This window comes from Chenopodium album, chromosome 16 (genome assembly GCF_948465745.1).
Source record: "Chenopodium album chromosome 16, dcCheAlbu1.1, whole genome shotgun sequence".
Lineage (NCBI taxonomy): Eukaryota > Viridiplantae > Streptophyta > Magnoliopsida > Caryophyllales > Amaranthaceae > Chenopodium > Chenopodium album.
In genome coordinates this window covers 44253256-44276378 of record NC_137849.1, presented here as the reverse complement: position 1 = coordinate 44276378, position 23123 = coordinate 44253256, and the positions used below count along the sequence as shown (strand labels likewise).

Sequence of the window (23123 nt, the reverse complement as noted above, 5' to 3'; positions counted from 1 at the left end):
TTTTAATGTACATATATTAAAGTACAATGTTTATGATGTAAAGAAGATATAGTTCCTATACAAGGAACATATTGATCAGATTTAATGAACATATTACATTCCAATAAAAAAAGAATTTGTATCAAGAAATGATAAAAGAACCTTATCATAATATGAAAAACATTATCTTCAACCTCGGAAAATAGCATGAAAACAAGGGAAAAAAAATTTAAAAATACCTTTTATCTCAACAATGAATTAATCAATTACATCATTAAGAGATTATATTGGAACGATAAAATCAACTCTATTATAACATTGAATCACTTAGAAATACAAAATTTACCATGATTTCTCTCTCTATATAAATTCAATTTCTCTCTCTTAACAAAAAAAAATGAACTTCTATTCACCAATAGTGTTCTATTAATATATAAAATGTAAATAATAAATCAATTTCATGAATCAAGGAATATAACTAACAAATCAATACCTTAAATCAAGGAGGGAGTCGTTTTTTTTTTTTTTTTTTTTTTTGACTCATGTACTTTAATTTGTTTGCAATGTTCTTTACGCAATTTTTAATAACCTTGTATTATGACCGAGTGTACCATGCTCCTAGTACACTCGGGTGTATGGTGAAATTTTCAAGTTATGAGTTAGCGGCCTTAGAAAATGGTTGAATTAATTCATTGTTCTTTCCGACAAAGGAAGAGAATAAATCTTTAAAACAATTGAACCAATTATAAAATATAGTATGAGACGCGATTCTGATAATAATTGAACGTGAAATGTGTAGTTTAAAATTGTCTCTGAACTCGAAAACAATGGTGAAGAGAGATTGTGTCGAATATAGGAGAAATCATTTTCCACATCAATAATAATGTTGTAGATTGTCCAAGATATCTTACATTGTCATTTTATCATGTTAGACAAAAAATTATAAATTTCACCTTCTACTACGGTGATGAGACTTTTGTTCCCAAGAAAAGGAGTCATTTAAAGGTTTTCAAGAATGACAAATTTGCGAACCAACCCCCAATAATTGAAGCCAAGTCTTACAAACAAAAAATTGAAGCTAGATATTTACTTCGAAGGAGAAATTAAAATCTATTACTATACTACTACTATGAACTAATGTTCACTTAACATAGTTAAATAAATTTTTTCAAAATATAATTTTCTTGTATATTACTATTACAATTTCCATTGACATCATCATTCAATCTTAGTATCATGGACCAAATCATGAATAATGCATCACAAATTAATAATAGTACTACGTACACTGAATTTTGAATATAAACAAGATAAGCGTATATAGGGCCTAGCGGCCATTGAATTATATTATACATACATGAACTAAACCTATGGACTTTATTTCATAATTATATAATCTATGTTGCTTATTTCTAATTTCTAAGTTGCAAAATATACCAAAATTAGAAGAAATGGGGCATTACGAAAAGTTTGTCCATTGGACAAAAATCTTATCGTCTCATTTATAAGAATTGGTTAATTAAGTCTTTAATCATTAAGGAAGGTTTATAGTAACAATTAAGGTCCTGTTTGGCAAAAGTAGCGGTAGCGGGTAACTGTTACAATAGCGGTCAATTAGTAGTGGGCAGAGAATAGCTGTCAAAGTGACGGTTGATAGTATGAGTGTTTGGCAAAAGTATCGGTTGTAATATTAAAATATATCAAAATTCATATAAACATTGTTTAAAAAGTAATAAAACTTTGTCAAACGCTACCCGCTACTTCTAAACGCTACTATTTTTAACGTTTGAAAAAAGCTACCTAAACGCTACCTTTATCGCTAACCGCTACTCGAACCACTACCTTGCCAAACACTCTCAATTTTTTTCTAGTAGTGTTTTGAATTGTCAAAACGCTAATTGCTACCACCAAACAGAGCCCAAATTATGTTGTACTCGAGCTCAGTTTTGTCATTACAAGAAATTTTGTGTTATCTTTTCCTATGTGAGATAGATGTTGGATTTCCTCAAAAAAGAGATAGATGTTGGATTAAAGAGTATAAGAGTGGCAATAGTAACATTTGTAAAGTGTAAGACATTGTCATTTTTCGGTTTGGTTTACGATATATGTAATACACACGCTTTACAGAAAATATCTGATCTGATTATTCTTAGTAATCGAAAGATTAACTGATATTTAATTATTAAAACAAAATCTATTGATCCATATAAATTTTATAGACAACTGAATCTTTTATCTTTATAACTGCGTTTAACATAATTTTATTATATGGAGTGCGGAATAATAAATTTGGTATAAACCTATAATTCCGGACTCATATGATCAAAGTATTGATAGCAACGCACTTGTAAAGAAAAGGAAATGAAGCACTAGCAGGTAGCAACCATGCCCTCATATAGGCTTTAATTAGCCTGCCGGCTAATAACGTAAGCCTAGGTATTAATTTAACTTATTTCTAACTAATACTAGCTCCTGTCTTCTTCTTCTTATTCTTCCTTTTTCCCCTCTTTTCTTGGCAATTTCTCTTATGTTGGTACAAAGAAGAGTAGTGAGACGGCGTTAATTAGTATATAATTAACTTTTCTTTAAATAATAATTATGTTAAAATAATATGGGTAAAAATGTTCGTTTATATATCATTTCTTATATGTTACTGTAGGTATGGTGTTCATTTGCTTCATTAGCTTAACCTCTAATCCCTTATTTTCATGTATAAATTATACGAATTAGTTTTTTCTTGATTGCTTAGCTTGTCAAAAGATTGCCTAATTGTTTTTTGGATCAAACTTTCAAAATTTAAACATTTTGACCTTTATTTCTCCTTCACATATAAAAAATATTTAATAAAATAATCATGTAAAATCTTGTTAAGCTCATGCTGATATTTTTTATTTAAATGTTGAATGATATTACGAGTACAAAGGTAAAAATATTACTATAATAATTTAGCACAAAAGAAGTAATTTTTAAGGGGTGGAGGCAGGAGAGTATAGTGCTACTAATGGACATGAAATTTGTACATTTGGATTCACAAATGATTTTAGTATTGACAATTAGAAAAGTTTTTTTTTTTTTTTTTTTTTTTTTTCAATCAAGTAAAACTAATACTTTTCTAATTGTCAATACAAAAAAAACTATTACTTTTCTAATTGTCAATAATTAGTTAATTATTATGTACTCATAGTAATTACTACCTCTTAAATTATATGGGACAAGTTATATGGCTTTATTCAAGAATCAATCTAGAAGGAAATTTACTTGAAAGGATATTGCTACATCAAGTAATTTGTCGACCTTATAAAACCTTTGCTAAGGTTGTTGAAATGTCTAATGAATGTAATGCTAGGAATCTTTGTCGTTTATTAAAATTATGGGAAGTAAATAAAAATAGGGAGATTCCAAACAAACAATTATTCTCTTCTCTGCCTCGTCTTTTTCTATTGACTAAAACTTTGACGATACGCAATAGTCCCCCAACCCCAATATGATCGAGTTTCTATCTTCTTTGTTTTAATTTGCCCTACAAAAAACTATCTAATGTAACTACCGACTTTTTAGAGTATTACGCAATATTATTATATCTCTAATATGTTCAACAACTGTTCATTGAAACACAGTAAGCTCACGAGTAATTTTACTTTGATGTGGGTGACAGTTATTGTTGATTAAAGTTGTGGAAAAGTACTTTTACATCTAAATATGAATTTCTTCTACATCAATATATACTTTTGTATGACTAATTTTACATTGAAACAGATTCATCACCAATTACAGCCAAAAACCCTATATAGTACAGATTACCAAGTATTTCGTAGTTAGTAATAATGGAAATGGAAAGACCATTTATGTAAAATCTTGGTATTCATAATGTACTTCCATGAATAAAAGCAGCCTTATATCAAAATTTTGTGGGTTTGTTTTAGTAAGGTCGCCAATTATAAGATTCCCTACATTTAAAGAAACCAATTAACATGCTCCATCAAACAAAAATAAAATTTGTTACTCCCTAATTAGCAACTTCACAAAATTTCATCAATTACATTTATTCATTATCATCATAAAAGTACAATTATACTTTCAAAAATTGTGTATGTATTGTATTACTTTTCTGTGTAGATTTTAATAGTCGTAGTAGTAATAATACGTATCATTTTTTAACATTGTAACATTATGCCTCTAAATTTCTTCGGTTTCTAAGCTGTGTCCATGCCTTTTCAAACGTCTAACTTGTGCCCTCAACCTAATTAATTTTTATTAACAATAACCTTTGACGTTAACAATAATTTTTTTTTATTATTTTATTTTCTGATTTTTTAATTTTTTTTAAAGTGTTAAACCAATTAGAACGGGACACGTGAATTAATAACGTCACGACACCATTGTTGATAAAATAACTTAACTTTCATTAAACATATATGGTTGTCAAAGAGTATTGTTGATAAAATATCGTGAGGTGGAGGGCACAACTTATTACTTTGAAAATGCATGGGTAAAGCTTAGAAACCGAAGAAATTAGAGGGTATAGGTTAGAAACTTTTTTTTTTTAAAAAAAAAAGTTGTAATCATGGACCCTAAAATGCCATGGATAGCCCTATAAAAAACCCTCAAATTCCCCCCATTCCCCACAACTCCATTCTTCAACACCACTCTTTCTCTCTCTCACTCTCTCTTTCCTCTTCTTCCCCAATTCACCGTTTTCTCTCTCCTCAAATTCCACTTTTCTTCAGACCAAAACCGTTTCACAGTTATTCTAATCCATTTTCTCTCTCCTCAAAACAATTTCAAATTCAATGGAGTCATCATCATCTTCATCTTCCTACCATGAATTCGACAACATTAAAATGGAGAAAGAGAAAGCGCTGCGACGATATAGAACCTTCAAGAAGATCGCTAACATTGTTCGAACTGTTGAAGTTATCGTCGCGATTATGTTCGTCTCATTTTCTCTCTCCTTCACTTCTTCCTATCTTCCTGCCGTTATTGAATTCGGCGGCGCTTTTTTCCGGCGGATTTTCTCTCTCCTCTTTTGTCCTCATTTTGTATTTCTCATCGGAAACGTCATCATCATCACTCTCTTCGCTAAATCTTCCTCCGAGAAGATAACCTCCGATCAATCCGTAGAAGAATTATCCGGCGCAAAAATTGAGTCCGTAAATGTCGAAATCGGAATCTCCGGCGAAAAACATGAATCCGGTAATGTCGACGGCGGAATCTCCGGCGTGACAGAGAAAATTGTTAGCGAAGTTCCGGCGGCGGTTCCGGCGGCGGAGGAGAGAGAATTGGAGGAGAAAGTGTACCGAAGGACGAAATCGACTTCGGAAATGGCTGTTGTGAAGGAGGAGAAGAAAGAACTCCGGCGATCAGAAACGGAAGTTCGCCGGAAAATCGAGAAATCGCCGGTGATTAATCGGAGGTTTGAAGAGGATGAATTGAGTAATGAAGAATTCAACAGGAAAGTTGAAGCGTTTATTCAGAAACAGCAGAAGTTTTTACGAGAAGAGAAATTGGCGGTTGTTTTGAGTAATTAAGCATAATTATGGTAATTACGAGTAATTAAATAATGATTAATAGTGATAAACTGATGATTATGTTAATTACTCTGTGAGAAAGATTAGAGAAAACAGAGGAAAAACAGAGTATGATAGGAAGTGTTATTTTTTTGACACTTTACTATCAGAAATTATAGTGCGTGTTTTTTATTTTACTTTGGAATGTACAGTTTTAGTTGAAGAGTAGTAGTACAAATCTGAAATATACTTCTACTATTAGTGTTAATGTGACTACGACTACTATAATAATATTAATAATAATTACTGTTATTAGCAAACTTGTTGTTGAAGTTATGTTGTTATGAACTTATGGTGTTTTACAGTACAAATTTCTAATTATCCAACTTTTTCTGTCGGATTATGTTTTTTTTTCAATGTTCCGGCTCCATAATTTAAATCAAAATAACTATATAACAAAATGATATTTGACGGGCAAATTGTTAATAATTTACCATTTTAAACTATGATTATGTGAACTTGAAAAGGTTATTTATACCATATATAATATATACTTCGTATTATCTGAAAAAAAAAAAAAAAATGAAAGCCAAACGTGAATCTTACATTTTTACCATACCTCATAGCTCAAGTAAATTTACTGTCAAACATATTCAGAACAAAAAGATTATTCCAGGGAGATTTTGTTAAGTTCATTTAGTAAATATATTAATCTTACAATTTAGATCTTAAGTTTGAGCACAAATAAACTAATAAAGCCTTTTTTCACACCTTTAAGATATCCTGTATGTGTAATGTGATCTGGTAATGGCAAAGTTTTGCATTTGTTTGTGCAAAATAAAACTGTAATGGCAAATTGGCAGCGCAACAATGATTGAAAAAAAATAAATAATGTTTTTGAGCACAATCCAGACTATTCAAAAAGGTTAAAAGCCTTTTTATAGATTATATCATAAATGAGTATGAGCCTAGGTTAATGAATAAAATGTTGGAACATATCCATCACTTTGCTTATTTGAGGTTCCACTCTTAGGGCCTGTTTATATTTACTGAACTGAATTGAAGTGAATTGAGCTGAACTGAATTAAAGTGAATTGAATAGAGCTGAAATAAATATTATATGAGAGAAGAAAATTAGGAGTTGAACTGAATTGGGCTGAACTAAAATTAAGGTGAAGTGAACAGGTTATTTATATGTCGAACAAACACATTAGTTATTATTATTATTGACAACTCACATATGTAGTAGTTTTATACATAGGTTCCACTTCCACCACACTTTAGTTGCCTGACTCAAGCTTGAATGAATTAGCTAGAGGCACCAAGTGTTGGTTCAACTCAATTAGCTAGGATAAAAATAAAATACACTTGTAAAACAATTTTAAAAATGAAGGAATCCAGCATTAGAATGGACAAAATAGACATCAATAAGATGCGTTGCCACTTGAGTTTATGGATAAACTTTGGAACATATTCTTGTACTTAAAAGCATAGATCATAAGTTAATCTAGAAATTACGGAATTATTACCTCCACAAATTATGTTTCCTATAGATTCTTCTGATGTTTTAAGGAAACTTATTAATTCGTCCAACATTTGAGATATTATTTTATTTTATTTTTATTCTTATTCTAATTTACTGCTCCGTAGTTGTTAACTTGTTATGCTTGCCAAGTAAACCAATAAATTGTTGGGCTTTTGGATAGAAGGCATAATTCTTTGGATACCTAATCCACAAAGCCCAAAGGCATATATTTGATGATGCAATTTCTTGTTCATCTTTTCCTATAGAATGAAGCTTTCTATTCTTTACGTATGCACTTGTAAAGTTTTACTATACTCGTAATATATGAACAAGAGATAAAATTACTAACATGCATGTATGAATTGAAATCAAATATTATTTTGGGGACCAAATAAAATTCTACAAAGTATTATTTTTTAGTAGCCCAAGTAAATGATTCAATTCTTGTTTTTTTTGTAAAATTTTAAACAATTATATTATCATTCGTACCTAATTCAAAATTGAACTTCTATGAGAAAAGAGAAGTCGAGCAATCAATGGAAATAGAAAATTAGGTTTTTTTTTTTTTGTTTTTTGTTTTTTGTTTTTTGTTTTTTTTTTAAAGCATAATCCATAGTACTACAATCTAAAACTAACTAATTGACAAAATGTCTAACACTCTTAAGTTTACCTTAAGATCAATTCCCAACGGTAATTAGTGGTAATCAAGTATACATTGGTGCTATATAGCTGAATACATTGACAATTATCTAACCCCCTTCAAAATTAATTAAAGATATAGTACTACTAGTCTACTACATGTCCCGAACGAGGGGCTAAGTATCGTTGATTATTCCTATAAACAGTGAATAAAAATCCAAATGCTTAAAAATTTGACCTTAAAGTTTGAAAATTGTTCCTTAGTAGGGACAACATTGTTCACATTTGGAGTACTTTTTTTTTTAGTTGTATTATAATTTCACTAATTTGTTTTGTCTTTTTTTTAGGTCTTTGTTTTTGTACTCCATTTCAGAAGGCATAAAAAAATAATAAAAATAAAAATAGAGGAAGTGATATTTTAGGTAGCAGAGTTCAACGGCCAACAGACAGTTCCTTTGATGTGGGGTTGGTTGAAACGAATGTGAAGGGATGGATTCTCTTCTATCTTTTTTATTTGTGTACTTTATTATTTATACTACTAGTGCTTCTTGTTAGAGGTTGTTAGTTTTTTTGAAGAACCTTTCTTCTTGTGTTTTTATCCATTTATTATCTTTACTTTATGTTCATGTTAGTTTTTTTGAAGAACCTTTCTTCTTGTGTTTTTATCCATTTATTATCTTTACTTTATGTTCATGATTTAGCATCTTTCTTTTATTTTTGTTCAAGTACGAAACATAATTAAGTTTTTTTAATTTGGAAAAGGATAGTTGAAGTGTTGAACATAATAAATTTTACATAACAGGTGAAAGATAATTGTTCTAATTGTAGTGGAGTTTGACCAATATAAGACGGGTTATTTGTTGTTCTTATGAATCTCTACTTAGACATGTTTCTATCAAGTCCCATATAAAGTTATACTTGTTAGGGGTGGTAATAAACTTCCCATCGGTAGGTAGAAAGTTCTCCATATAGCCTATTAGGTTACTTTTATTTCGTATCATTCTTGATTGTTAAAGTTCCTCAATATGTCAACCAGATTTTAACTACTTATACCATATAAAGTCCATTAGATAATTCCTTATTCAATAAGTGAAAATAAAGTTAATAGAACGCTATCCAAACGACTTTATAGTTTACACTGTCATTGAATAAGATTAGATATTAATGTTTTGTTAGGGTATAAAAGAAGAGAGAAGAAAACTCTAAAACAGATACAAAAAAAAATAATCTAAATGTTGTTTGATGTCCAAGCCTACTATTTCATTTGGAACAACTTTGATGGATAGATTTCCCTCGAATTCTTGGGCATATTATACTAAGCTACCAAAGGGTGAGGCATCTTACAACAAAACATAACAAGTGCATATGTGCATTGATTTTGATAGATTGGTAGTTGGATTCTTATAGAATTGAGAATTACTCGTAGGAATTTAGTACTTACATTGATATTTCTAGAAGGGTATGCAAAATTTCCAAAAAAAAAAAAAGAGAAATAAATATACAAGAAAAAAAAAAACACACATTAATAATAATTCAATATCCGTTACAAGCTAGCTAGTGAAAGACATAGCTTACGGAGTATTATATAATTTTAGTAATTTCACTTTGACTTTCAGAATTTCACTTTCTTTACTGTAGTATCAAGTAAATTGTTAGATTTATATTAAAAATATACATTTTACAAAGAATTTTTTTTTTTCATAATTTATTTTAAAGATCACAGTTATTATTATAAATCAAACTTGCACATTGACAACATGAATATTAAAATGAACCAAAATGAAGCATACACAAATTAGATATTGATGAAATCATGGTTCCTTATCAACTTTGTTTATTTAGGACAGGGTTTTGTGTGGTTGTTTATGGAAAGTTTCCTTTTTCTCATGTTGAGAAACGAAATTTGTTTCTCATTCGGACACTTTTGTGAATAAATCAATAACTTTTTCATGATTGTGGGCTTCACAATTGAATAAAGTTGTTGGTTTATTTACGAAAATGTTATGTGAGAAACAAATTTTGTTTCTCACTATGAGAAAGTGGGGCATCCCCATTGTTTATTTAGCTAGAAACGGAAGGAATAATAGCTAATTAGCTATTGTATTTCGTATTTGATAATTATACTACCTTCTCAAAATCAATGGCTCCCTAGCCTCTTATCAACTTTGTTCCATGTTTTGTATGATTGTCACTTTCATAAAACATGCTTATATTCTGTTTAGGCACTAAACTTAGTTTTCTTGGCAGCATTTGGGCATTAACTAAAGTGCGTATATATCATCTAAGCAAAGATTGCAACAAACATACACGTAATAATGTAATATTCATGCACAAAAGAACCATATTATATAACCTAATTTATATTCTGGAGTAGTCTTTTGTTCATTTTTTATTTATATTTTTTCAGTCAACTACGTACTTAATTAGCGTAATTAGAGTCCTTTTTGCAGTCTAAAAACTGCTAAATTTATCTTAATCAGAAAGATAAGTTTGACCCCACTTTGTCTTTCAGATTATTCTTTTAATTTCGTTTTTTATTTTCATTTAATGCACACCAATAAATAGACCTTTTTTCAATATATATTTTTTTAAAGGGTAATGATATATGTAACCCTTAAGGCTATGTATAAATATTAAATATATTTTCTGAAATGAAATTAAGTTGGAAATTCATGATCAAATCACGCGCAGATCGGTGTAATAAATGTTAATTTATCCTTAACATTTCCTTTTTTAGCTTCTTATATATATGTTTATCATTTTCCTTTTTTAAAATATAATTTTATTGAAATAGAAGTAATTCTTTAAAATTAGTGGATGATTAAACATAGTAAAATTTAAAGAAGGGAAACAACTTTTTTGATTTTTTTTTTCTTTTTCTTTTCTGACTAGACTTACATAGATTCTTCCTCTTGTTTTTCCCCCTAAATGCTTGATATTAAATTAATTTTAATAAGAATACTAAACCTAATTTATTAGTGCTGTAGCTTTAATTTATTCTTTTGAAAAGAATTAAGAAAATCAACCCTATAGTTTATGATCTGGTGGACTGGTGCCTGGTGGTGTTAACTTCTGATTTTATTTTATTTTTGAAAATTATTGTCAAAAGATATTTGGCAAAATTGTGAGTTGAGTTCTAATACTTCTTTCCTTTCACCATAAAATCCTACTAATCTTAGACCTCGTTTAGTTGACATGGAAATTTGTCAACCAAACAAGTACTCAGTAGAGTAGAGTAAAGAGTGACAAACTGTAGTATGAAATAATTTTTAAATTTATTTAAGATTCAATATTGTTGGATATTTGAAAGACTAGCTAAAGCTGAAAAAATAAGTTTGGATAAGATTTAGTTTATCAAGATTCAATTCATGCAAGTTTAATGCAAGAAATTTACAAGAATGAATTTAGTAACAATAGTCAATAGGTAGCTAGCATTAAAACTCTATATATTACACAATCCTAACTTTTATTGCATGACTCAACCCCGGCCCATTACAAATAAGTAATGTTAAATTATTTATCCATCAAACTAATTGATAGTATACTCGTGTATGATCTTAAGAATCCAAAACTAAGGCATAAAATGATTCAACACCTTATATATCCCTATGTAATGACCTTTGATTGCCACATCCAAGATTCTGCCTCAAAATAAATATATTGAGAAGCTAAGAACTAACAACAAACGGTCCAAATAGGCGCTACTTTCAAATAATAATTATTTGCGTTTCATATTAATTACTACTTGTATTTTGTTACAACCAACTATTAACGTATTAGTTTTGATATTTGATACGGAGTACTATAGTTTTTTTTTTTTTTTTTTTTTTTTTTTTTTTTTTTTTTTTTTTTTTTTATCCAAGTTATATGGTCGTCCATGATCAATCACCCTCTTAAAAAAAATGACTTTTTGTAAAACAATAGGCCAACAGTGCAAAATATTCTTTAGCATGAAATTAAATCAAACTTACTACAAGAACTGAACTATACCCTGATGGTACAAGTAGCAATAAGAGAGGACCATTTCTAAGACACCAAACACAAACAAACCAGTTGGGTAAACTGTTTATTCAAAGTACACATGTCAGACAATCAAACCATGAACTCGTGCATTTAACCAAAGATATTTAGTAAACAAAAAATGTGGACCGTCCAATTATATGGAATCATAATGAACTTTATATTATATAGTTTAATAATTACAAGTATATTTGTAAAAATTTGCATGTAGGGTGTAATGCTTATCCAAAGTTCTAATTTGCTACCAATATTTGTGGGTGTGGTGGTTGTTACACTACCCTTTAGAACAATCATATGATGCATAATTTTGATAAATAATCACAAAGAGAAAGAGTTGGCATTTTGGTTTGTTTTAAAAATTGTTTTAAACGATAAAAACAGGGGAAAAGGCAGAGTGAACTTTCCCTAGAGTCTATAAAAGGATATTTAAAGTATTTAAATAAACTAATTAATAATAGATCGTGCCCTTATTTTTTAGGTATTTGGCCCTTACATTATAGGAAAGGAACTATCCAATTTACATTACAAGTGTCAAGAAATCTAGTATTTTAATTTAGTTGTTTGAATTTTATGTTCTTGTCTTTGTTTTTTACTTATTAGATTTTCCTATGGTACTTTTACTTTTCTTTCAGTGAATTCTCTAATGATTGTTTATGTTTCCTCTAGAATGAGATTAGAGTGTTAAACTTTGTTCTACTCAGTTTATTTAAATAATTTTAACAGTACAAACCATGTATTTTAATTGTGGTGTCGGATATATTGTACTTACGTAGTTACGTGCTAAATCTAACAAGATCTCACGTGTTAATCATCATCATCATCATCATCATCATTATTATTATTATTAGTATTATTATTATTATTATTATTATTATTATTTATTTATTTATTTTTACCTAGATCAATTATGTTATGAAATAACATCAAACAATTGTCTGTATCAAATTGGATATGTTCAAATGGACAGGCCATGCACCATCATGTATGATACAACTCATTTCCAGCTTCAATCATTGGAAGGGGCAAAGAATCTACCTGTACGGCTGTACCATAAATTTTCAATTTACACTATTCTGTAATGCTCAATACCTTTAATAATTAGTTATACTTCTTCTCTAGATAATAAATCATATTGCGATCATTTTTTTTTTTAAAAAAAAATACTCAATTCTTTATAAATTACTTCGTAATAAGTGTGAGAGACGAGATTTATTATTCAAAGGTAGAATTGCTAATTTATGTTGCCAATGGACGAATTTTCACCTCGCTATAGGCTTTAAGCATGGTAGCCTTTATATTATACTTCATGAAAAATCTACTAATAATGTCACTACTAAGTTAGGTAAACTAGCTAAATTACAATCTTGATACTACTAATAAATTAATTTCGGCATATTTTACAATTGAGTTTGGTGAAAAAGGTCAAATATACAAGTCTTAAATAGCTTATAGATATGTTGATTTTTTGCATAATTACAACTTTTCCTTAATATACAATGAAGAAAAAGCAAGAAACTAACACTTTTAAGACCCTTTTATCCGAACACATTAGTTAGCTGTCATGCATAACATTCAAATTAGACAAAATTTAAACTTTATTTTAATTGTTACCAACAAATCTGCTTCCTGATTCCTAGCAAGTGAAGAAAAGATGTTGCTAATTGATGTTATTTTATGATATTAAATTCAGTTTAAGCCTAAAGTCTACTAATTATCCAACATTTAGATCAGATGACCCTAATATACACAATTAATATGTAATGCATTAGTTAATTAGTACATCGACCTACCTTTTCTGTACATATTTAGCTACTACATTACTTGTATACGAGGAAATTTAGCTAGCTGTGTAGTTGCTGGATAATGGACACCAAACACAATCTTAAATCTACACTTGCAATTTTTTTTTTTTAATTAATCATGCTTCATAATTTTGATTATTCGTTTACACGTGTAACTTGTAAAGATAAATTATGCCCTTGGAATGCATAGGCTTGATATAATTAATTAGTGATATAAAATGGCAATTTTATTCAACGTTTGTATTTATATGAATCATGTCTTGTTCGTGTTAAATTCCAATTTGTAGTTTTAGATAATAAGATATATAGACTAAATTGATTTGGGATCGAGTTGATTCGTGTTTGCATAATGTTGATTTATGTATTGAGTTCGATATTGTCGCCTAAGACTAGAAGTACACGATTGCTTTTGAATGCATCAGACTCATTCACATGTTAGTACAACATAATTCTCTATGTCAGTAGAATTCACTTGTAAGTTGTAATTGGTGATTAATTAATAACTATCAAGCTACGGAGTAGTAAATCAAGGAACATATTTACATATGCATCATAGTTTGAATGAATTCATGCCAATATTTTTCAAAAAAAAAAAAAAAAAAAAAAAAAAAAAAAAAAAAAAAAAAAAGAAGAGAAAAAAGAATTCATGCCAATATATTTTTCTTTTTAATAAAAAACTTACAACGATTGATTTGGACTTTGAGGATTGCACAAAACAAAGGCCCAACTTTACAAACTGTTTAGCCCAGAGAGATTACAGCGAGTTCTTCAAAGCAGGCCCATGTGGATCTTAATGTGGTAAAGCCCAATCAAAATGCTGTTTCATTATTGCTATTTTCAAATGTATACAATTGAGATTGTACATTTTCATACTGGACAATTTGCATACAAACAGGGTGTTAATGTGATCTTTTAATTTTACTTTGATTGTAAACTCGTGTAATTTGGATTGGACAACCGCTTTTTAACCTCGAAAATAGTGCCCAATTTTCCACACTCGAGTCTGGATCAGTCACCTCCCACCTAAGAAATGTTTAAAATGATACATTAAGTCGATCCACTAATCAATTTGTTAGTAAAAAAATTAACGTTACACAAATAAAATTTCCAATTCTTGCTAGGAGGACTTACTTGTAAGTGGCGATTAACCGGTAAATGAACACAAGCATCATTGTTCTAGCTAAATTCATGCCTAGACATGTTCTTCCTCCCGCGCCAAAAGCTAAGAAAGTGTATGGTTTTGGTTCATTCTGCTTAAGCATCACAAATGATTTAGTTGTTGTACACTTGTACGTATAAGTATAAGAAAGTGTATGCCTAGACAACTCTTTTTCGGTCTTTAATTTGTAGAAACTAATTGAAATCTGAGTATAAGAGAGTACACAAGTGATTGTGAAAGAAAATCTTACATCAAACCTATAGGGAATGAATTTACAAGGATCTTTATGTAACGTAGGATCAAAGTGTATAGCTCTAGCATCGACGTTAACATTCCATCCTTTCTTGATTGTATATCCTATATCAAGTAAACTAATGTTCAGGGTAGTAAATTATACCATGTATATATTATGTATGTGCTTAATTTAAGGCAGACTAACCTAAGATGTTGCAGTCGCGGAGTGCAACTCTTGGGAACCATGGTACTATTGATGCCATCCTCAAGCTTTCTTTTACTACGTGAATTATTATACCATTCATTAATTAATAATACTCCGTAGTCCTTATGACAAGATTTTTTTAAAAACGAGACAATTTTTAAGGGACATCTCAAAAAGAAATATCGGACTAAAACAGCTAACAAAAGGGGGCAGAATAGTACTTTGGCAGCATATGTCATCTCATTTAGATCTTCTAATGTAAGGGAGGATTTGTTTGCAACTCTCTTCTGTAAGCTGAGTACTTCGTCCTGTTAGAATAAAGATATTTTATAACATAAATAAAAGTATGGTTTGTTGTACATTTACAATATTACAAGGTCAATTTCATAACTATTTAAGTTATTTAACTCGAGCATAATCCATCATACATAGTAAGCTTGTATATACCTGTACATCTTGAAGTACTCCTTGATTTTCATCCAAGTATTTCACCATCCATGTCATCGCGCTTGCTGTGGTGTCCTGACCTTTTTTTTTTTTTTTTTTTTTTTAATTATTTACTCATCATTAGATATATAATTTCTTACTAATCCATGATTTGCTTAATATATTAAAGACAAATATATAAAATATGATGATTTCATTCATTGAAGAATTACCTGCAATTATCATGGTTAAGATGTTATCTTTGATTTGTGCATCAGTTAAGCTTGGCTCTGAGTCAGAAGAGCATGGTTCGCGATTTTTTCCTAGGAGTAAGTATTGTAGAAAATCTTTATTATCATGACCATATGGAATTTGTGTCGAATGTCTTGCTCTTCTCTCTTGAATCATCTTCTCTAGCAAGTTTATAATTCTTTTCCTTGCCTACATTTGCAATTTATCTCAATTTCATACCGCGGACTAGGGGCTTGCCCTCAAATAGAGCCTAGCTACCGAGGGGAGTAAGGGCCTAGCAGAGGGGTTAAGGGCCGAGGACCGGGGTTAATAATAAGCTGCTACAAAGGTTAAGAAAGTTTACTGAAGGAAATGTATTCCGTGAGTATTGCATTCCAATTACCGAGAATATATATCATTTACAAGCTAAAGTCTAGGCACTAATTATGCTATGAGATATACATCAAATATTCTAAGCTACAAAGGAGGAAACTAATTATATACAAAGTCAAAGATATATTATTAACTAATATATCTTAACACACCCCCATAGTCTAAGCGGGAGGAGGACGAACACTTACACTATCCTTGAAATCTTCAAAGAGCACACGAGGAAGCCCCTTTGTAAAAATATCTGTGATTTGGTGCCTAGAAGGGACATGAAGAACACGGACCTCGCCGCGGGCAACCTTTTCCCGAACAAACAAAATGTCCATCTCTATGTGCTTTGTTCGTTGATGTTGCACCGGATTGCCAGAAAGATAAATAGCACTCACATTGTCACAATACACCAATGTTGCCTGTTTAATCAAACAATGTAGCTCTAAAAGTAGATTTCGAAGCCAACACGACTCAGAAACCACATTAGCAACGCCCCTGTACTCTGCCTCAGCACTAGACTTAGATAGAGTAGGTTGTCGTTTCGAGGACCAAGAAATCAAATTGTCACCCAAATATACACAATATCCAGATGTGGAGCGTCTAGTATCCGGACACCCGGCCCAATCAGCATCTGTATAAGAAACAAGAGATGAAATAGAAGACGGATACAGATGCAAACCATGATCAATAGTCCCCTGGATGTACCGAATAACCCGTTTGAGAGCAGCCATATGACTCTCTTTCGGATCATGCATATGTAAGCAAACCTGTTGGACCGCATAAGAGATGTCCGGTCTAGTGAAAGTAAGGTATTGCAAGGCCCCTGCAAGACTACGATACAATGTAGGATCGGTACAAGGTGAACCTGTAGAACTGGCCTTCGGTTTTACCTCAACGGGTGTAGCCGAAGACTTGCAAGAAGTCATCCCTGCACGGTCAATAACCTCCTCCGCATATTTGCGCTGTGACAAAAATAATCCACCCTTATGTCGTGTCACAGCTATGCCAAGAAAATAATTAAGGTGACCCAAGTCCTTCATAGCAAACTCTGAGCTAAGAAGGGACATAATAGAACGCCGCAAAGTATCAGAAGAAGCTGTGAGAATAATGTCATCAACATATAACAATAAATAAGCCACATTTTTCCCTTGACGATAAATAAACAAGGAATTGTCACTCCTACTATTAGTGAAACCAATAGAAGCAACAAAATCTGCAAATCTCTTATACCATGCCCGGGGTGCCTGCTTAAGACCATATAAAGAGCCCCGCAATAAACACACATAATCAGGGTGCGTTTTATCACGGTACCCAAGGGGTTGATGCATATAAACTGTCTCCTGAAGCTCACCATGCAGAAAAGCATTCTTAACATCAAGTTGATGTATCGACCAAGCTTTGGACAAAGCCAGGCTAAGAACAGTACGGATAGTAGCCGGTTTCACAACCGGACTAAAAGTCTCCCCACAATCAATGCCAACCTGTTGTGTTTTGCCATCACCTACAAGACGGGCTTTATGCCTCTCAAAAGAACCGTCAGATTTCACCTTGTGAGTAAAAATCCACATAGAACGAATAGCATTAACATCAGGTGGACGGGGCACCAACTCCCACGTCTTATTTTTAATAAGAGCATTATATTCATCATCCATAGCCATTTTCCAATTCGGGTCACGAAGAGCAGAAACGGGGTTACGAGGGAGAGGGGATTTCGTAACATTAGAAACCATAGTGTTGAAATTTTTATATTTCGGATTTGGTTTAATTATCCCATTTTTGCTTCTCGTGATAATGGTAGAAGAAGGATTGGAAATTGGAAGTTGAATATGTGGGCTAAGGGGAGGAGGAGCACGTGGGCCAGCTGTGTGGGTAGGCTGCGAGTGGGCCGTGGCTGATTGAACAGGCCCATGGTCCACGAGCAACCTATTATGCCCAACAGTGGCTGGTATGCTAGAGGAAGGAGGAGAGTGGGGTGGGATGCGGATTGGGCTCAGAGGAGGGGAATGAGGGCGCGGCCCAGATGGAGAAGAGGGAGGAGAAGTTGGGCTCGTGGGTGCAGCTGGGCTTGTTTCTGTTTGGGCTAACGAAGCAGGCTGCCCCAAAGGAGTAGAGGAAGGAAGTTGCATTTGGTGAATGATAGATGGATGGAGCCCTTCATCCAAAAAATCATACGTGTGGGTAGAAGGTGTATGCAACTTAGAAAAAGGGAAAACCGATTCATCAAACACAACATGTCTACTTATGAATATCTTATGAGTAGATAAATCATAACACTTGTAACCCCTATGATTAGGTGGAAACCCCAAGAAAACACAAGGTGTTGAACGAGCTTGAAGTTTATTAATAGTAGTAGACGGAAATAGAGGGTAACACAAGCAACCAAAGACACGTAAATGTGAATAAGACGGCTTATATAGAACCTCTAAAGGAGATTTAGACTCTAGTAACTTACTTGGAATTATGTTATGGAGATAAGTGGCCATTTGTAACGCATGATGCCAAAAAGAAGGTGGTAAGGAGGCATGTGCTAGAAGGGTGCGAATAATATTATTCAATGATCTTATTTTCCTCTCGGCCTTCCCATTTTGTGATGATGTATGTGGACATGAAAGACGAAATGACATCTCATTAGACTCACACATAGCCCAAAAAGGTCCATTATCATACTCTCTCCCATTGTCACATTGAAAAGTCTTAATAGGTCGTTCAAATTGGGTTCGAATTAATGCCTGAAATGCTAAGACTTTATCAAAAACATCCGATTTCTTAGCTAAGGGAAAAGTCCACAAAAATTTCGAATAATCATCCAAAATAAGCATATAATAACGATGTCCCGAAGAACTCAAAACGGGTGATGACCAAAGATCACTATGAACAATATCAAAAGGCATAGTAGTAGGAGAAATAGAAGAAACAAATGGCAATTTAACATGTTTTCCAAGTACACATGAATGACAAACACTAGAACTAGAGGAGTGAGTACATTCAATGCTTTTATTATTACTAAGAGTCTTTAAAATAGAAGCTCCCGGATGTCCCAATCTATCATGCCAAATAGAGGAAGCTAAGGCCGTGAAGGTTGATGGAGAAGAACGTGAGAAGGTGTTAGTGAGTGGATAAAGGTCCCCTTGGCTATCACATCTCATTATGGGCATCCCCGTCCGATAATCCTTCACAGAAAAACCAAAAGGGTCAAACTCAACAGACACACAGTTATCAGTGGTAAATCTACGAACAGAAATTAGATTTTTAATGAGTTTGGGGGCATGTAGGACATTAGAGAGAGACAAAGGAGGATTAGGGGACGGTAAAGTAGTATTTCCACAACCACGAATTGGAATAGTATGACCACTACCAACAACAATACCATTATGATGATTGCTCAAATAAAAATAAGACGAGAGATTACCGTTGGTGGATGTCATATGAGAAGTAGCACCGGTATCCATGTACCACGAGGGATCGGGCTGCTGTAGAGACATGGTGTGGAAGGCCGACTCCAAATCCGTTGGAACATAAGGCTGAGAAGAGGCAGCATACGCTTGATGTTGAGGCCGAGGACCAAGTAGGCCTTGCTGTTGCTGTCTGTTGGGCCCTTGAGGTCTGGCCCAACCTTGGGTTGGATATGGGCAAGGTGGAGCAGCCCATGGCCAAACCCAAGGTGGGTACTGCTGCTGCCAAGGGGGCATGGACGCCCACTGCTGCTGCTAAGAAGAACCGCGGCCACCACCAGAACCCTGACCACCACCGCCGGCGCCACCAGAACCCTGACCACCACCGGACCCAGAACTCCGACCACCGCCGTTGTTACCCTTCCGGTTTTGATTTTTTTTTTTCTGATTTTTGCCTTTGCCACGATAGTTACCCGAGCCATCCAAACCCGAGTCACCATCCCGAGTACTCGCCACCATGGCTGCCGCTGAGGATGAAGAAGAGGCCGCCTGTTTTGCCAAGCCCGCTTCCTCCAAAGTAAGCATCGAACGGGCTTGGTAAAACTGAGGGAGAGGGTTGCTTTGGCGAATCAAGGTTGCAACCCCCTTGTACGGTTCCGAGAGGCCGGAAACTAACTGAAGAACAAGCCGGTTGTTATCCACCGGTGCTCCTACATTCGCCAGTTGATCAGAGAGGCTCTTAAGCCTTTGACAATATGCCGAAGCATTGGGAAAGTCCTCCATTTGAGTGCTCGAAAACTCATGTTCAAGGGCCACGGCTCGAGAATTTTGATTGTCCTGAAATACGTCACGAAGTCGATTCCAAGCTTCCATAGCCGTGGAGTCAAGTTCTATAATAGTGTTCAATAGATCATGGGAAATGGTGGAATAAATCCACCCAAGAACGGCGGCATCAATGGTCGCCCATTGCTCCTTCTCCTCATCAGTTGAAGGCGCAGCAACCTTCTTCTCAGGAGCAATGATGTGATTTAGAACACGGTGAGAACGAGCGTGGACTTTGAATAGCTCCGCCCATGTGGAGTAAAGCCAATTTTCCATCTCAAGAGTGATAGGGATCGCAGTTTTGATGTTGTTAACAGTCATGGCTTGGTGAATTTTGTTGTCCACCATGGCTGCCGGGAAAAACAGAGGGAAGAAGAAAGCAGGGGAAAGAAGAAGAAAACAGAGGTAAGTTTGGGCGGAAACGCTAGGGTGCAGCGGAAGATTAACCCTAGTCTACTGATACCATGAAGGAAATGTATTCCGTGAGTATTGCATTCCAATTACCGAGAATATATATCATTTACAAGCTAAAGTCTAGGCACTAATTATGCTATGAGATATACATCAAATATTCTAAGCTACAAAGGAGGAAACTAATTATATACAAAGTCAAAGATATATTATTAACTAATATATCTTAACATTTACCTTAAGACCTTTGTTGAAAGTAGTCCAGGGAAAATTCAAAGGAAATGCAAGCATACCATGACAAACACAAGCAACATCCTTTTGTAGCATAGATAGCTCATTTCCATCTTCTAAACTTAGTAGCATTTTACACATTGCCTTGAAGGTTATCTGCCAAATTCATATACTAAGCCCATTAGTTTTCATTGTTTGTTCAACTTAGACCAATGGCCCAATTATTTAACATCTGACTTTTGGCAGACCCGGCCCACTATAATAAGCCCAAGTTCAAAAAAGATTTAAATTTGAAAAATTTAAGCCCAAGTAGCAAGTAGTCTTGCATCATATTGGCTTAGTGCATAAAATACTTTGACTAATGTCAGATTTTATTTTTATTTTTATTTTTATTTTTATTTTTTTTTGAAAACAATTAATGTCAGAGTTTCAATGATAAGTTCCAAAGTCTTTTTCTGTTTTGTTCACCTTATTTTCACTTATTTGAGGCTTTATAAGTTTTGTTAAGATGAGTTTGGCGAAAATAAGTTATGATAAAAGTTACATATCCATAGTTCAAATTACAAGTAAACAAGTTTTAATAAGGTCTGACATGTTCAGATAAATGAAATCAGTTGAATAAAACATATTTAAAGCACGTGTAGCCAAAATTCCTTTTTTGAGTATGATATACAAGAATAACTTTATGCATAAAATTGTGCACGGGCCAAATTTATACAACCAATATGACTAAAACAAATTCGAATTCATCAATCATAAATTATATTCGAATCACAATTATAATTGGTATACATTGTACATTTATCTTAACTAAAATTCGAAAGCATATATGAAAGACTTGATTCAAAATTTCATTTACGTCATGTCTAGGGCATACTCAAAAGAAATATATATATATATATATTATTCCATAACTTTTCAAAGTTTATTCCATAAAAAGTAATATAGATAAATCTTGAACTTAATAAAAAAAATAGCTTCATAAATATGATTTCAAATAGTTCAAAGTGATTCTTATATATTATTCTAAGATATATAGATGTTGTACAAAAAGAATTGTTAATGATTTGACCATACCTTAAGTGCTTGATCAAGTATGATCACATTTCCTGTATTTTTCCAAGAGTTGAGAGAATCTACAACCAATTGATCAAATTGCGTGGTGAAATCAGCAATGGAATTTGAGTTAAACAAGTCAAGAAGATGTCTTCGAATTAGCTTGTGAGTTTGATGTGATGCACAAAGTAGGCTTTCTGACCCAATTACTTCTCCAATTGACCTAATATGCTTCTTTGTAAATTTTCCCAAATCGTTGCTTAATATTTCCTTGGCTGATTCTGTGCTTGCCACAAACACATGTGTCTCTCCAAATATGTGCGTTTTAAAACAATTACCATACCTACTCGAGGAAAAATAAAATTGGATATAAAAGAAAAATTACATTCACGATTTATAATCAGGCCGGATAGGTACGCGTGTGCATGTTTTAGGTGACTATTTCCATTAAATAAAAAGTACTTGTAGAGTTTTGAACTATACCTTAGATGGCGAGCTTGAACGAAGCTATAAAAACCTTGTTTGCTATAAATTGCTGCAATGAATTGTAAGGTTTCTCCAATATAAGGTAGTAATCCTCTACTTCCAGGTGGAAAATTTATACTTAATTCTCCATTTTTACCATCATTATGATTAATTAACCATAACTTTTTCATCAAATAGCCAATTAGCAATAAAATGAGAACAAATAGGTAGAATCCCAAAGCCATAATTTTTCTAATAATTTGCTCTAATATGAAATAGTTATTTGATTATTTGGAAGTTATGCTTTGTTATTCTTGATCACTCATAGACATATATGCATTTAAATTTAATTTGATTATATTAAAGTTATAATATAGTTTTAATTAAAAGGTGGTGCAATTTAGCGATGGAAGAAAGGCCACGTTAATTAAGGGAGATGATGGGTGTTGTGATCTTGGCCTGCATATTGCTGTTTAATGTTCTCCACTATAGTTAGTGGGCTACTAAAATTGAATAATTGATTTGCTTCTTTTTATCAATTCTTTGCTTTTGTTCAATTAATTACTAGTCACTGATTAATTTCAATTCAAATGTGAAGAAACGCAATACAGAATAAGTAAGAGTGCTATTTGTTAGGA

At 32.6% G+C, this 23123-nt stretch overlaps 2 protein-coding genes across 2 annotated transcripts; one reads left to right on the top strand and one right to left on the bottom strand.

The window, feature by feature from the left end:
• The first annotated feature begins 4769 nt into the window (after window positions 1-4769).
• Window positions 4770-5507, top strand: LOC145584382 (uncharacterized). The gene has a single exon (XM_081641238.1). The coding sequence runs from the start codon at window positions 4770-4772 to the stop codon at window positions 5505-5507; it is 738 nt and encodes a 245-aa protein (XP_081497364.1).
• An 8620-nt stretch (window positions 5508-14127) lies between these two features.
• Window positions 14128-22781, bottom strand: LOC145585501 (abscisic acid 8'-hydroxylase 3-like). The gene is made up of 10 exons (XM_081642204.1): window positions 22504-22781; window positions 22042-22363; window positions 20971-21120; window positions 15730-15937; window positions 15518-15597; window positions 15292-15378; window positions 15071-15149; window positions 14882-14988; window positions 14604-14722; window positions 14128-14495 (listed from the first exon to the last, which is right to left on the bottom strand). The coding sequence occupies exons 1-10, from the start codon at window positions 22728-22730 to the stop codon at window positions 14372-14374; spliced, it is 1503 nt and encodes a 500-aa protein (XP_081498330.1). The 5' UTR covers window positions 22731-22781; the 3' UTR covers window positions 14128-14371.
• Window positions 22782-23123: the final 342 nt, after the last annotated feature.